Raw genomic sequence first — 16503 nt, forward strand, 5'->3', positions numbered from 1 at the left:
ATTTTTTTATCATGTGGTCACTGGGGCTTCTACACCCTGGACTGACTTTTTCAGAGAGAGAGATGGGAGACCAAAGCACTGGAGCTTCCCTCAGTGTCAGCGGGCTTGAGTGTGGGTCTCATTCAGGACAAAGCAGGGGTCCTCCTGGGGTACCCAGCTTCAGCCGGGTCTGTGAGACCCATAGGGTGAACATGTCTCCATGGTGGTTTGGCACTAAATGAGGGAGTATTTCAAAGTGCTCGGTGAAGCTGGGGAACATAGCAGACGCTCATTTAATTATTTCTATTATTATTATTAACCAGAGCACTGCTTAGCTCTGGTTTATGGTGGTGCTGAGGATTGAACCTGGGACTCCCTGGCCTCAGGTTTGAAGTTCTTTTGCACCACCATTATGCCATTCCTTTTCCTTTTCTTTTCTTTCTCTCTTTCTTTCTTTCCTTCTTTCTCTCTTTCTTTCCTTCTTTCTTTCTTTCTCTCTCTCTCTCTCTTTCTTTCTTTCTTTCTTTCTTTCTTTCTTTCTTTCTTTCTTTCTTTCTTTCTTTCTTTCTTTCTTTCTTTCTTATGCTAAGATGACAGTGAGTAAGGAAAGGAAAGGGAAGGTTCTGCTTCTGACATTTGGTCCTAAAAAATCTCAAACTCAGAACCCAAGGGGAGAGCATGGATTTGGTGTGTGTGTGTGTGTGTGCGTGTGTCTTAGGGGGCCGTGGCTCCAGCCCAGGGAGCCGCGGGACCCAACCTGCTAGCCCTCCGGGTCCAACTCTCCCTAGTCCGGGCGGCCCCTAGCCAGTGCCCCCTGCGGGAGAGGGTGGGCGGGCAGGGCTGCGGCGCGGCGGGGCGGCCGGCAGGGGGCGCTGCGCGCGGGGGGCCGGGGCGGGGCCGGGCGGCGGGCGGAGCGGCGGGAGCGCAGCGGGATTGTGGCCGGGCGCGCGGGGACGCCGCCCCGGGCCGGGCAGGAGCGGCCGCCGACAGCGCGGGCAGCCATGGAGGTGGTGGACGAGACCGAGGCGCTGCAGCGCTTCTTCGAAGGTGAGGGAGCAAGACACGGGGACCCTCCGGCGCCGGAGCCCCCCAATCTGCGGGGGCTGCCCCCCACCCCCGGACCCCCAGTCTCCGGGCTGGGGCTGGGACCCCGGGACAGCAGTCTTGGGGTGACCAGCTGCCTCCACTGAAGTTGGGGCCCCCCTGCCCGTCCCCCCTCACAACTTCCTCGGAGTTGAGGGTCCCCTTCCATGCTTATTTCTGCTGCCTGCTTTGGGGGACCTGCCGGATCCCCTCAATGCTGACACCTCTTCCCACTCCCACCATGCTGACGAGGAAAACTGGGGACATCCCGCAGAGCTCCCCTGACTCCCCCCTTAGTTTCCCCCAACATGCTTTCTGGCCTCTTCCAACCCCCCCCCAGCTGCTCCCAGAATGTTGGGACCCCCACTTAGAGACTTCCATGCCTGGCTCCTAGAAGCTGGGGACCCCCCCCCCTACAGCGGGTTTCCCAAGCTCCAGAAACCCGATCGTGATGGGGACCTCTTCAAGACTGTCACCTTCAAGGCTGCTCCCTTCTTCCAGGCTGAAGCTCTCTCACCCCACAAACCACATCCTACCTGCTGTCCCCCAGCTGAACCCCAACTGTCCATTCCCTGGCTGTGCTCCCTCCCCCACCTTGACCCTGACCCTAGCCTCAGAGCTGCGGTCACCATGCTGTTCTGTTTCCACACCTTCACCCCATGGTTTGGAGGTCTGCTAGTCCATCAGCCTCCTTAGTGATCCCTCCTCCTCCTCCTAGGCTGCCCCCCAAAAAAATTGAGTCCAGGGCGGGAGGGGTGGTGCAACCTGAGGCACCTTGGCTCACTCATGACATCCAAGCAGACCCCCTGACCCCTGGTCCCCAATTTGGGGGGTCCAGCCCATACCTGGAGCCTGCGTCCGCTCCCCAGCACTGCTTATCCAGTGGCCATGCCCTGGGCAAGGGTGGTGCCCATGCGGGTGGGGGTGGACTAGGGGGGTCTCGAGCTCTGCCAGCTGTGCCAGGGCTCAGGCTCAGCACCCAGAGCCCTGTGGTGCCCCGTGAGGGGGAGAGGGAGGGTTTTCTGTGCCTCTGTTTCCCTTCTGTGATGAAGTAGGGGGCGCTGGAGGCTTTTGTCTGCTCCCATCTGCTTGCATGCCCAGAAATCAGCTGTAGGTCAGGTGATGGGGGGCATCTAAGGGTCCCAGGGAGGCCCCCACGCATCCTGCGAGCTCTTTCTCCCCACTCTCCACCCCCCTTTTAGGACCTGGGTCTTCTGGGGGTTGGGGGCTCCTGGGAAGGTGAAGAAGGGACGCTGGTCCTTGCTGGGTTGGGTCTCTGTTTTAGGGCGCCCCTGTAGCCCCTGGGCTGCTCCCCAGGAGCCTGGCCATGGAGGGGGCACCCACTACTGGCCCTGCCCTGGTCCCTGAGCCAAACTCCCTCCTGGCCTGGTGGGGGCAGGGTGACGCCACAGCTCAGCCATGCACTGCTCCCTCCAGAGATAAGAGGAGACTCAAGAATGTGTGGGGGGGGGGGGCTGGAGGGAGCTGGGCGGGCGGGCATCAGAAGGTGGGGCGGGCACCAGGGTGCAGAGGGCTGCTTACCAGGGGAGTTCTGGAGGGGAATTAGGACAACAGTGTGTGACGTGGCTCTGTGGCTATGGAGGGGCTCCCCATCTGTGCAGACAAGGGGGTGAATATCTGTGGTGTGAACGAACACGTCCCTTCACCCTCAAAGAATGAGCACCCTGTACCTTGAACTTGGGGGTGAGGATACCTGAGTGTCCTCCTGCTCCTCCTGTGATCTTGGTCACTGTGCTCCAGGCAGTAAGGACAGAAGTGGGCTCAAGGGACAGGGGACACTGAGGTCCCTCTTCTGTCCTGGGCCCATCCAGAGTGGGGACCACATTGTGTACCCCTCCTCCCCCCTGGGACTGGGGGCTAAGGCGCTTGGGTTTCAGGTGGGAGGCCGGGACAGGGCGGCCCCCTCGAGGCTGGCACAGCGGGTCCCCGTGACCCAGCTAATCTCCTGGGCTGAGGCTCCTTGGCCAGGCGGAGGGGACAGGGGACAGGCACAGTGCAGAGGGGACCGGCAGGCAGGATGCACTGGCTCCCAGCAGGTACCGATAGTGGGGGGGGGGGGCTGCACTTTGTCTTCACCCTAAGCCCAAGGCAGGGACAGGGGCTGAGGGGCTGGGCATGGGGAGAAGGCAGGCAGCCCAGGGCCCTGAGGGGACCTCCAGATCTCTCAACCCTGGAAGCTGTGTGACCCTGAGCTGGTTTCTTGACCTCTCTGAGCTGCTTTCCTTCAGCTGCCAGATAGATGGAAGGGGTGGCACTGAGAGGATGGTCAGCCTCTCAACCCAGAAGGAGGGCTGCCTTCAGGAGCCCTGTATGCCCAGAGGGGCTTGTGGCACCTGAGTAAACTACCCCTCCCCAAAACAGGTGGACTGAAGGGAAAGGCCCCTTCTTGACCTCTGGAGCCTCCTGCCCCCCAAGACTGTAGGACTGAGACCAGACTTTCATTTCTTCCTGTTTGCTTGGTGACCCCCCTCCTGGGCACCCCTGTCCACCCCCCCCCCAGGGCTATGCAAGGCAGTTTGGACCAGAGCTGGGGCTTCCTGTGTGGTTTGTCCCAACACAAGCCCATGTTTCCTTGTAAGAATCTACAAGGATGCAGGGCATAGGGCCCGCCAGAATTTACAAGGATACAAGCCTCCCCCCCAGAATTTAATAGAAGACATCCCCCTTCCCGAAAATTTACTAGGGTATGAAACTCTTAATTTACAAAGACACAGACTCCCCAAGCCCTTCCCCAGTATTGGGGTCCCCTCCTCTAGACGCAGGTGAGGGACAGGAGGGGGCATCACCCCCAGTTCCCTGGGACTCAGTGACCTGCCCCCAGAAGACAGCTGGCCACATGAGGGAGGGACCCCCCTACCCTAGGCATTTGGGGGCGAGTGGCTGTGTCCACCAGTCTAGCCTGACTGTGCCAAGAGCAAGTCCATGAAGATGAAAAGGGTACCCTTCCGTCAAGCCCCGAGTCTGGGCTGGAGGGGCAGTGGCAGTGGGGGGTCTGACTCATCCTGGGTCCCCAGCACCTAGCCCAGGGCCACATGCTGGAATGGGGTGGCAGGGAGTGTCCTGGGGTCAGTGTTGGCACAATGGCCTGTGAACAGTTGAGGGTGAGGTCTGAGCCCCAGGAGGCTGAGTGGGGTGTAGGGGGCTGGACAGAGGCTGCTTCTCCTGGGTCTGGGGGTTCAGGCAGAGGCATGCCAGGTGGTGGGGGGGCAGGCCTGGCCCCCACTCCTAGCTCCCCCAAAAGCTTGCAGGACTGTGTGTGTGTGTGGGGGGGGGTTGGCGGCAGAGCCCAGTGGGGAAGCCGCTGATTGGCTGGAGTTGGACTCTGCCCTTCTGATAAGGTTGGCACAGAAATCATTAACTGAATCATTAACTGGGGGTGACCCCGCCCCAGCCAGCCGCCAGCCCTGCCTTCCCACACACACACCCTTCTCCTGCCCTAAGTAAGCCTCAGTTTCCCTCACAGCCCTGGGTGGGGGTGGGGCACCATGTGAGGCTGCCTTCTCTCTGCTTTAGGTCTTGTACTGCAAATGTTACAGAAGTACTCTGGTCTCTTCCAGATATATATATATATATATATATATATATATATGTGTGTGTGTGTGTGTGTGTGTGTGTGTGTGTGTGTGTGTGTGTGTATATATATATATATATGGGGCCAGGCAGTAGCGCAGTGGGCTAAGCACACATGGCACGAAGTGCAAGGACCAGCATAAGAATCCCGGTTCGAGCCCCAGCTCCCCACCTGCAGAGGTGTCACTTCACAAGCGCTGAAGCAGGTCTGCAAGTGTCTGTCTTTCTCTCCCCCTCTCTGTCTTCCCCTCCTCTCTCCATTTCTCTCTGTCCTATCCAACAACAATGACATCAATAATAACAATAATGATAACCATATCAATGATAAAACAAGGGCAACAAAAGGAAATATATATATTTATTACTATACATACATATATATATATATATATGGTAATAAAATACAGAAACCTTTCACAATAAGGCAAGAGGCTGGAAGATAGCTCTTCCAAGACCGTGTGTGACTTTACTTTCCACGTGCAAAGAGCCCTGGATGCGAGCCCGACACTACATGGGAGCACCTTAGCACCAGAGGAAGCTCCAGAGATGGTGGAGCTATGCTGTGGTGTCTCTCTCCTCTAGCTGCCTCTCTGTCTCTGTTTCTAGCTGAAACAGATAACAAGGATGTGGGAGGATATTGGCTCTGGGGCAGTGGAGCTGAATCTGTGCAATGAGACCGTGGTACCTCCCCAGAATGAAACTTGTTTGAGGCTTCTGAGCAGTCCTGGGCCCGCAGGGTTTGTAGGAGCCTCCAGGTCCCCAGGCTTTTTCGGGATGTACCTTCAGTGAGTGTTGTGTGTGTTGGAAGACTCCCTCACTCTCTCTGGGCTGCTGGGCTGCTTCGTCCAGGGCTGGGGTGGGGGTGGGGTGGGGTAGGGTGGTGGCCCCCACTGCTTGCACAGACATGGGGTCTCTGGCTGCTCCCCCTCACCAGCCGTGCGGAACTTGGGGCTCGCCTGTCTTTGTTTTTGCCCTGCCCAGGTCACAGTTGTTTGCATATGTCATCTTCCTAGGGCTCCAGGGAAGTGGGGGAGGGCAGTGGCTCCCTGACTCCAAGAGAGAGGGTTGCTGGCCAACCCTGGGGGCCTCAGCAGAGCCTGGATGGTGGCGGGAGGGGAGGGGACACTGCCTGATGAGCTCAGGGCCCCTCTCTGTCTGTGGCTGGACCAGGTGATCACCATCAGGCCCCATCACCTCTGCCCCTTAGGTTGTTAAAGTTGGGTGTATGCACTGAAAACCCTAAATGCCGAGACCTGGACTGGGGGGATAATTGAGGATAGAGCCCCCCCCCCCCCCCAGAGTGGTTCATGAATATGAAGGACCTTATTCTCTCTCACCTCTCGGCTGAATCTTCCAGAAAGCTGGCTCACCCTCTGATCTGTCCAGCTTCTGTCCTCTGTGGAGTTTGGGGGCCCTCCCCTCCCTTGGGGCCTTCCTCTTCATCAGCTCTACCTGCCTTGTATCCTTCTTCTCACAGCCTGTGGGGTGGAGGCAGGAGGGACTGTGCTCTCCTAACCCACTAGCTTTGACTGGAGTCTGTGACAGCCCCAGGTTCAAGGAGATGGAGTAGGCTGGGTCAGGGGGGCACCTGTGTGTCTACCTGTGAGGTCTGAACATCACAAGCACAAACGCTCTGCCTTGGGGCCTTTGCATGGCCCCCAATGTTGCCTAGCGTCATCTTGAGGCTCACTTCCTCCATATCTTGGCCCAGGACCTGCGGCCCACCCTGCCCTCTTAGCTTCTCCGTAGCACCTTCTAGAATGACATGGAGTTCCCCACTTCTGTCTGAATCTTTCACATTTATTTATTAGTGAGAGAAAGAGAAGAAGAGCCTCACTCTGACACAGGCGATGCTGAGGAACCCAGGCCCTTGTGCTGGGGGGGTCCAGAGCCCCAGCTATGCGCCCCTTCCGCCTGTGTGCTCTTCATACCCCATCTTGCAGGGGTCTGAGTCCAGGTGGCTGAGAGGCTTGGTCTTTTTTGCACATTGTGTCTCCTCAGAGCCCAGCATGGCACCTGGTTCACAACTGAAATAAATGAGTGAATGAGTGAGTGAATGAATGAATGAATGGGTGGGTGGGTTCAGGTGATGACTGTCCACATGGGAGGGCATGTGCTGTGTATGTTCCCTGTACATGATCACCCATGTATCACCACCCATCCCGTGTGCTGGTGAGGGCTGGGGTACCACGTGGCAGCTAGCTGGGCCTTGTGCATTCTTTGACAGGAGTTGGGGGTGGATGTCCTGTATCACAGTTTAGGTCACCAGCTGCCACCTGAGGCAGGGGGTGGTGTACAGCAAAGGGGTCATATCAATCAAGGTAGCACTCCAGACAGAAGGAGGCAAGCGCTTTCTGTGTCCTGTTCTAGTGGGAACTCAACCAGAGTTATCTTGATTAGCTGTGGCAATATGGGGGACAGGGACGACAGGAGGACCCCCTGTCCCTGAACAGACTGAAGAAGGGATGCCTTGGAGTGAGTCACAGAGTGCTAACTTTTTTGGGGGCTGGGGGTGAGGAGACAACTGGAGGTGGGATTGTGCCTTGTGTGTACAGATAACAGCAGTACTGGGCTGGGTAGGGCTGGGGGGCAGGAGGAAGTGAGGAACCCCCAACCCTAGGGTCCTGGGACAGCCTGGGCAGAGGCGGGGAGGAGTGGTATCCTAAGTCTGATGAAAGAATGGCCAATCAGAATGGGGCACCGTCTCACTCACCCACCTGTCACAGGCTGGGGACAGAGGCAGCCCAGAGAGGTCAGGTGGCTTTGCAGGGTCACACAGCAGGGAAGGCTCTAAGGGGGCCACCCATGGCACCCCAGCCCCCAGCTAGTGCTTGCACCCAGGGCACTCCTTACATTCAGGTGCCTGGGGTCGGGGGTGGGGGACACACACACTCAGGCCAGCTGGGGGACAGGCAGGGTGCCCTGCTCAGGGCCAGACCACGAGGCCACGTGGCTGACGGGATTTCCGCCATGTTTGAGGCATGAATTGACAAGCACCCCATTGACGGGTGGGGGGGAGGTGTGGGCAGGGCACAAGCCTCCCACTGTGCAGGGTCCCCACCCTCCCTGCCCCCAGGACAATGGCCGAGACTCAGCCAGCGGTCACAGCTGGTGGGGGGAGCACGAGGAGGGGGAGGGAGGGGCTGGGGGAGGGGCCACCTGTACCCCTGCAGGCACCTGGACCCGTGTCCCCTCCATTTTTCCCCTTTTTTTAGGCCGTGACTGAGAGACTTGGAGAGGAAAGGGGGCAGGCAGTGGTGCACCCAGCTGAACACACGTTACCATGCACAAGGACCTGGATTCGAGGCACTGCTCCCCACTTGTAGGGGGGAGGTTTCATAAGCGGTGAAGCAGGGCTGCAGGTGTCTCTCTGTCTCTCTCCCCTTCCCTCTTGGTTTCTGTCTCTATCCAAAATAAAATTTAAAAAATTTAAAAAGAATTGAGGAGGAAGGGAAGACAGAGGAGACAGAGAAACACCTGCAGTCCTGCTTCACCACTTTCGAAGCTTCCCCACCCCTCCGGGTGGGGAACCGGGTGTCAAATCTGGGTCCTGTGCAAGGTAACACTTGTGCTTATTCCTTAAAGGGAGGAGAAGGCAGGGCTGGATGGGGCACTATCCCTTTCTTTCTTCAGGTCCCAGCACAGCTGGGACCCCCACCCCCCACCGTCTGGCTCCTGTTAGCATCAGGTAATAAAGGGCTCATTAACCAGCCCAGCCACCCTGTGCTCAGCTCTCCACCCCCAGCCTCAGTTTCCCCATCCTGTGATGGGCCTGTCCTGCCTGGTGAGTGGACTGTGACCCTGAGGACAGAGTGACCAGCAGGGACAGTGAGCTGTGGGTGGGCCACAGTCCACCCCACCCCCCCATAAGTTGAGTCTGAGCTACATGGGCGACCCATAGCCTGCACCCAGGACTCCACTCTGCCCAGTGCAAGGAACAGCATTGCTACCAGGGGTGGAACAGTTCATGCAAAGGTCCTGAGGTCCAGGCTGGGCTGGGAGGCAGGGGACCCCCCCAGACATGGGGGGTGAGGGGGTGGGGGATACGGGGCTGTTGGCCTAGGACCCGAAGGTGCTCCGTTCTGCTTGGAGACCCTTGGGTCTTTCTCCAGGGGTGTCTTGAAGACAAGCTGCTTTAGCTTGCAGTGACTGGGAACAGTGAGACAGGGAGAGCCCCCCCAAGCATGGGGAGGCTGCCTTCCTCCCGGATCACCAAGGGGGGCTCTGCTCCAGCCTCAGAGAGCCCCCACCCTCACCCAGCACCCCTTGAGCTGCTTGCTTAGAAATCTCTATAGGTGCTGAGTATGGGGGTGAGGGCGCAGGTTGGGGGGTACCTGCTGGGGGCACCCCTTAGGTGTGCGGTGTGGAAAGAAGGTGAGACCGGCCTCCAGGACTCTAGGGGAAAAAAAGAAAAGGAGACCCTCTAACCCACCCCCCTCCCTGAACCTCAGACTGCTCCCCCACCCCCTGGCCCACCTACCCTGACCCTCCCCCCCAGCCCGCCCACCCGGCCCTGCCTGGCACGAGGGTCTCCTCCCCCAGCCACATCTGGTTCTCATTAGGGGCTCCCAGGATGCCTCTGCCTGAGGGCCCCCCATTCCTGGGGGAGGTGGGCTGGAGGATTAGGGGTGATTAGGCGGTGCTCCTGGCTGGGAGAGGGAAAGAGGAGGAGGAGGAGGCAGCGGCGGAGGAGGGAGGAGACGTACCTGATATAAATAACCCCAGCATGACTGCATCACCCCGCTTTTTTCACTCTTGGATCCAAGTTCAGTCTCCAAAACCTGCGGCTTCAGCAGCTAGAGTGTGACGCCCCCTCCCCCAAGACCTCTCCCTCTGCAGCCTGCCTCCAATCCCACCCTCCCCCCTTGGAGCCTCAGAGCTGGCTTCCCTCAGACAAGAAAGAGTCTTGACCTCTCTCTGAGCCCAGGGGCTGATGCTACAGAAAGCACTTGGGGGCAGAGGGAACGACTCAGTGAGTAGGAGCCACTGCCACAACCATTGCCGTTGTCACTTAACAGGTTCCCGGGACTAGTGGTCGCTCCGTGAGGGATCTTCCGCTGCTATAGCGGTGGAGGCTGGGGCTGAGGTGGGGTCCCTGCATGTTCAGTGGACATCTGTGGTTCTGGAAGCTTTTCTCGTGCTGAAGGCTCGAGTGGGTGGGGAGGTGTCCTTTGCCCTCAGCCACTGGGGGAGCCTGGGGGGAGTCGCGGCTGCGCGTGACTCCCTGGAGGGCTTAGCCACATATTAATCACCTTCCGCAGGGCTCAGCATTCTTGAAATGCCGGCCCCAGGTCAGGAAGGGCCTGGATGGGGGGCTCAGGGACCCCAGGACAAGCCAGGCCTCCAACAGCTAGCTATCCACATTCCCCATTGTGCTGTGGGCTCAGAGAGGGCTAGTGACCTGCCCAAGGTCACACAGAATGTCCGTCCGTATGGCTGAGCCCAAGTGGACCTGGCTGAGCTCTGTTCTGGGTGCTCCCTGGGAGCGGACCCCAGACTCCAGGTCCACAGAGGTGGGGGGGGCGGTGCCTCCAGGACCGGCTGGCCCTGGTCAGCCATGTGGGTGGGGCCACTCTGTTATCGGTCTTGAAGCAGCGCCCACGTCAGCCCCCTTATCACCCTGCTCCCCCCCCCACAAGGTGACCCTGGTAGGGGAGAGGCCAGCGCCTCCCCTCTCCTCCCCTGTCCAGGCCTGGACACCTCCCCTGGGAGCCAGCAGGCCCCGACAATAGTGGGGGGCAGGGGGAGGGAGGGGCGCACAGCCATTGTACCCCCAGACAGAGGCAGGCCCTCACCCTCTGGGTATTCCCCCCACTCCCACATGTTATGGGGGTGCTGGGCAGGTGCAGTGAAGGTGGAACTCCTGAATATGTTTCCTCATTCCTCTCCCCCATGCAGCCAGGGCCTAGAGTGCAGGAAGTCCCTCCAGCCCCAGGGACCCTCAGGATGTGGGGTTCAGCCCACCGGGACCCCAGGAATGGTCAGAGTGGAACAGTCAAACCTGGGCCCAGTCACAGAGCCACCAATGAAACTCTCAATAAATGACTCAATGAGACATCTTGTCAGCTCCTCACAGCACCTCAGTAAACCAGGGGGCACCTGATTCATGGAGGGGGCTTGGGGGTGGGTGGGAAGCCGATTGTCTGCCCCAGATCTGCACTCTACCCCCTTCCTAAGGGCTCAGGTGGCCCTGTGGACTGTGGAGACCTCAGGTGAATTCCCAGGTGGAGGTGTTTGGGGGGTGCTGTGCCCCTATCCTTGTGGCCACTTATGCTGCCCCTCCCACTCAGGGCATGACATTAATGGGGCCCTGGAGCCCTCCAACCTGGACACAAGCATCCTGGAGGAATACATCAGCAAGGAGGATGCCTCTGATCTGTGAGTGGCCCCCAGGTCCCCTCCAGCTCCCCATTCCTCTGGGAGGGTGTGACGCTCCTCATGCTTCTGCAGCCTTAACGCCTCTGCAGCCTTTATGTGGCTCCTTTGTGGGTGGGGGGCCAGGGTCCCCCAGCCTGAGCCTGCTCCCCTCTCCGCAGCTGCTTTCCTGACATCTCGGCTCCAGCCAGCGCAACCTCCTTCCCCCATGGGCAGCCCGCCCTCCCTGGCTCCAGTGGGGTGCACCACCTGAGCCCCCCAGGGCCCGGACCCTCCCCAGGTCATCACGGCCCCCTCCCACCCCCCAGCTACAGCGCTCCCCTCAACTGCAACAACAACAACGGCCTGGGGGCACCCAAGCCCTTCCTTGGGGGGACCGGGCCCCCCATCAAGGCAGAGCCAAAGGCTCCCTATGCCCCAGGGTGAGTGGGGGCAGGGTTGGGGGATATTAGGGGGCAGGGGCTCGCCCTGGCCTGGGGGCTGGGGGGTGTAGTGGGTGGAGTGAAGTGGGGAGGGCCTCTTGGTGTCCCTTGAAGGCAGTGGGCAGCCACAGAGGGCTCTGAGCAGGGGTGAGAGTGGATGAAGCGGGAGACTGAGGTCAGGGCTGCCCCTTGCTGCACTCCACTGGGCGTTGGCTAGCAGCTCAGGGGCCTCCCTGAAGCCCCAGACCTCCCAGGAGTCCTCAGCAGCTGCCCTCCTCTGGGACCCCCTGGGCTTGGCTAAGCCTCAGGTTCCAGGTAGCCACAGCCCAGCCAGACCCCATAGCTACCCACCCAAGGACACAGGATGGGCACACTGAGCCCCGGACCCTGAAGGCAAGGCAGAGGGAAAGGAAGTCACATAATACTGTTGTTGTTGTTATTCTTCACATAGACAAGGAGGCAGAGAGTGGGACCACAACACTGAAGCTTCCTTCAGTGTAATGGGTTCTGGACTTGAACATGGATCACACACATGACAGAGCAGCGGACCATCTAAGAGCTACTTCGCTAACCCCAATGTCATTTTTTTTTTAAAAAGATTTATTTGGGGGCCAGGTGGTGACATGCTTGGTAGAATACACATATGACAGTGTTCAAGGACCCAGGTTCAAGCCTCTAGTCCTTACCTGAAGTAGGGGGAGGCTTCACAAGTGGTGAAACAGTACTGCAGGTGTCTACCTCTCCCTGCCCTCTCAATTTCTATCTCTGTATTTTTTTCTTTCTTTCTTTCTTTATTTCTTTCTTTCTTTCTTTCTTTCTTTCTTTCATCAGAGCACTGCTCAGCTCTGGCTGATGGTTGTATGAGGGACTGAACCTGGGACTTCAGAGTCTCAGGCATGAGAGTCTGTTTGCATAGCCATTATGCTATCTACCCCCGCCCCTTTTTTCTTTTTCCTTTTCCTTTTTTGCCTGAGCATTGCTCAGCTCTGGCTTCTAGTGGTGCTTGGGATCAAACCTGGGACCTCGGAGCCTCAGGTATGAAAGTCTTTTGTAGAACTACTATGCTGTCTCCCCAGCTCTCTCTATCTCTATCCAAAATAAATAAGTAAACAGAGTGAAATAACTGAATAATTGAAAAGATTGTGTATTTAATGAGAGAGAACCAGATGAAACATGCAGTGGTTGGAATCCAATTCAGTACCCCCCCCACATGCAAGGCCAGTGTTCTACCCACTGCAACGCCCCCCCCCCCCCCCCCCCCCGGCTCATGCAATGACTTAATATGTAATGAGCACCTGCTGAGGACCTGAGCTGTTCTAGAAGCTTCTACAACCTGCCCTGGGAGCTCACTCCCTAGGGATACCTTCAAAACCCATCTTGGAATACAGCCCCCCATCCCTTCCAGCATGGGGGAGGTGGCTGGGTACCGATGGGGTCAGGGGGGTCCTTGCCAGCTGTCAGGGCAGTGGGAAGCTATCCTTCCAGAAGTGGGGGCCCCAAGGTGTGGTGCACTTGGGACCGGCTGACTTAGGACTGGGGTGTTCTCGCTGATTAGACGAAACCTGCCATATGAGAATCTGCTGGGCCTCAGTGCTGGCTCCCCACCCAGCCACACCTGCCCCTGGCCTGGCAGGCAGCCCCCCCCGGGGTGACCCCACTCCAGCTCCCTGGCCCAGCACCCAGAAAGTGTGATAGGCAGAGCTGGCCAGCTCCCCCAGGTGGGAGCCCAGAGAAGTCCCTGGGCCATCTTCCAGGACATGGTTACTGTCCCCAAGTCCCCATGGGTCAGGGGCATACTGGACTGGGCCCCTAGAGCCTCTGTCTATAGCTGGGACCTGACCAGGCACCTCAAGGTGACCGGCACAAAGAAATGTCCCTAAGGGTGGCCTCTAGGGCCCCTGGGCTGTGGACTGATGAGGGGTGGCCCACCCAGCGCCCCTCCCTTCCCTCCACAGCACCCTCCCGGACTCCCCCCCTGACTCAGGCTCCGAGGCCTACTCCCCCCCACAGGTGAACGGTGAGTCCAGCAGACAGTGCCCCCACCCCGGGTTCAGAGCAGCCTTATCGGGGGGGGGGGGCCCTGGCTGCCAGGCCAGCCGTTATCGCTGGTCAAATATTCGGGCGCTGCCTATTGCTCTCCACGGGGGCGGGTGGGGAGCCCGCCTCCCGCCTCCCAGCAAGTGCCCGGCTGGCCATGCCACCCGCCTGGCCGCCATCATGGACGCGCCCTTCGGCGGTAAGTGGACGGACAAATGGACAGGCCTGGCGGGGACCTCTCATCCTGGGGGTGCCGGGTGGGGGTGCTCCCACCAGAAAGTGTGAGCCAAGGGGCGGCCCAGCTGGGGGTCAGGAGTTCTGTTGATCTTACTGGAAGCATCTCTGGAATGCCTCCTGGGAGCTACCACAGCTAGGTGGGGGGCTGCGGGGGGGAGGAGAGGGGCTGTCTTGGGGGTCCCGGAGCCTTCTTCTTGCGGCCTGGGGTAGGAATCGGGCTTGAGACAGGTTGGGAGAGGAACCTGGGCAGCCAGACCTGAGGAGGTGGCTGGCACAGGCAGGCTGGGCCATTTGCCTGGGACTCCAGTATGGGCTGGGCTGGGGTGAGGGGGAGCCCCCCAGGCTTGGCATAGCTGAGGCTGGGGAGCAGGCTGGGAATCTGGGGGCCCCATACCCAGTCACCCCTGTCTCTCCCACAGACCCCCACCTCTTGCGGACCATCACCCCCGAGTCCCTGTGCCATGTAGGGGTGCCCTCCCGCCTAGAGCACCCTCCGCCGCCTCCAGCCCACCTGCCGGGGCCCCCACCACCCCCGCCACCACCCCCACACTACCCCGTCCTTCAGCGGGAGCTGTACATGAAGGCTGAGCCCCCCCTACCCCCCTACACCACCATGGGGCAGGGGCTGGTGCCCCCCGATCTCCACCACAGCCCACAGACTCAGATGCTACACCAGCTTTTGCAGCACGGAGCCGAGTAAGATGGGGGGGTGGGGGGTCCACACCCCACGGGTGGAGGCTCTGACCCCCCAAGAGGAGGGTCACCACAGCCAGGAGAGAAACAGGCAGGGGCCGGGGGCAGGTTTGGGGTGGCCACTCCAGTCCCCCATGTGCCTCTGTCCCACACTAGGGGAGTCTCTCTGGCTATCTGTCCCATGGAAACTTCAAGTGAGGGGAAAGATACTAGTAATCTATTGCTGTGAGCCCCAAGAGGGCAGGGGGTGCTGGGTGCCGTCCACCTCTTGATGAACTGCTCCCCACCTGTGTGCCCTGGGAGCCCCTGTTGTAAAGGGGTGGCATCACACAGAACAGGGGCACTGGATCAATCCTTTGGGAGAAGGTTCCGGGAGCTCAGTTCAGGGATGGGTAGGTGGCGCACCTGGTAGAGTGCACACATTCGTGAGAGCTTGGCTGTTGGGTCATCTGGGAACACAGATGCGGCTCCCGGTTGCCCACCTTGGATTGCACAATCTCACAGAGCCAGAGGACAAGCAGATGGGGGTGAGGGGGGAGCCCTTGCCTGCTCCAGCCTCTGGAAGATGTATTTTGGGGGCTCAGTGGATCCTGCCAAAACAGGGTGCTGGTCAGTGGGAGGGGCCCTGGGAGAGTGAGCTGATCCCCTTCCCAGAGTGCAGCAGCACGCCTGTCTTCCGCCCAGGCTCCCCACACATCCAGCCAAAAAGAGGAAGCACTCCGAGTCGCCCCCCAACACCCTCAACGCCCAGATGCGGAGTGGGTTCATCAAGCAGGAGCCAGGCACTGCGGCGGCCCTGGCCGCGCACCCCGCGCATGCCCCGTCCCCACCCTGGGCCCCCCAGGGCCCTTTGTCCCCTGGCCCCCTGCCCCTCAGCATTGCCCGAGTGCAGACGCCGCCTTGGCACCCGCCGGGGGCCCCCTCCCCAGGTAGGTGGTTATCACTGCCCTTCAGGTCTCACGTGGGGGTGGGGGGTGTGGGTGGGGCTGGGGGCCCATGTGGCATGGCCCCCCTCCAGGTCTCCTGCAGGACAGCGATAGCCTCAGCGGCTCCTACCTGGACCCCAACTACCAGTCCATCAAGTGGCAGCCACACCAGCAGAACAAGTGGGCCAGCCTGTACGATGCCAACTACAAGGAGCTGTGAGTATGGACTACCCCCTTTTGCCCTCCACTCTTCTCCCCCCAATTTCCCCTTCCCCCCAACACTAAGAACAGGGTCCAGGGGTGCACACTGGGGACAGGAATGCCCTCTCACCTTTCCACAAGAGCAGACAGGCTCAGGCAGATAGAGGACTAGCATCTGGGAGGGCTGGTGCCCCAAGCTAGCTTCAGGGCTGGTGGGATAGCTGCTCAGCTGGGAGGGCCCCTGGCACCTGCTCTGCCCTGCCCTGCAAGGGACCCAGGTTCGAGTCCCCCCACTGCAGCACATGGGGGTGTTTGGGTTACCGGGTGAGGTTTGGGTGCTGTCTCTCCCTCTCTGCCTCTGAAAAAAAAAGGTCAGCTAGGAGTGGTGAAGCCCCAGAGAGGACCCCCCAAAAAAGATAAATAACCGAAAAGAAAACGCAGAAATGAGGTGGAGATTGACTGCATAATGGTTATGCAAAGAGACTTTCATGTGTGAGGCTCTGAAGTCCCAGGTTCAATCCCCCGCACCACCATAAACCAGAGGTGAGCAGTGCTCTGGTTTGAAAAAGAAAGAAAGGATGAAAAAGCAAACACAGAAACCAGCAATGGGAGAAGTCTGCCAGGGCGGGGCCCCAGTGGGTGACTCCTCCCCCTCCCCCTCCCCCCTGCATTCCAGAAAGAGAGCCGGAAGCAGAGTGTCCTCCAGGGCCCTTCCAGCACCCCTCCCTGGGGGGCCAGGGGAGGGGGACACCATTCCTCACTCTCCCTCCACTCCCACCTCTATGCCTGCAGCCAGGAGCATCCTGACCCCTCCCTGATGCTCCCCGGAAGTGTGTGTGTTGGGGGTGGTGGTGAGGGGGGGCTTCCCTCTGGTGCCAGGCTGAAGCCTGCTTCCAAGCATGTGGGGTTCTTATCCAGATGCCCTCAGGGTTTGGGGCGGCCAGCTGCCATGTTATTGG

The 16503-nt window shown here is 59.5% G+C and overlaps 1 protein-coding gene across 7 annotated transcripts in view; it reads left to right on the plus strand.

The window, feature by feature from the left end:
- Positions 1–909: 909 nt before the first annotated feature.
- Positions 910–16503, plus strand: part of MYRF (myelin regulatory factor) — a 28183-nt gene continuing 12589 nt past the window's right edge. For 6 of the 7 annotated variants that reach the window (XM_060176309.1, XM_060176312.1, XM_016189677.2 and 3 more), the window contains exons 1-7: positions 910–1026; positions 10944–11031; positions 11190–11450; positions 13406–13467; positions 14144–14420; positions 15102–15346; positions 15436–15559. In XM_060176309.1, coding sequence (XP_060032292.1) covers positions 981–1026; positions 10944–11031; positions 11190–11450; positions 13406–13467; positions 14144–14420; positions 15102–15346; positions 15436–15559 — 1103 coding nt within the window. In that variant the 5' untranslated portion in view covers positions 910–980. The remainder of the gene's footprint in view (positions 1027–10943; positions 11032–11189; positions 11451–13405; positions 13468–14143; positions 14421–15101; positions 15347–15435; positions 15560–16503) is intronic. The other variant, XM_060176313.1, reaches the window with a different exon arrangement.

The sequence above is a fragment of the Erinaceus europaeus genome, chromosome 17 (assembly GCF_950295315.1).
Source record: "Erinaceus europaeus chromosome 17, mEriEur2.1, whole genome shotgun sequence".
Classification (NCBI taxonomy): domain Eukaryota; kingdom Metazoa; phylum Chordata; class Mammalia; order Eulipotyphla; family Erinaceidae; genus Erinaceus; species Erinaceus europaeus.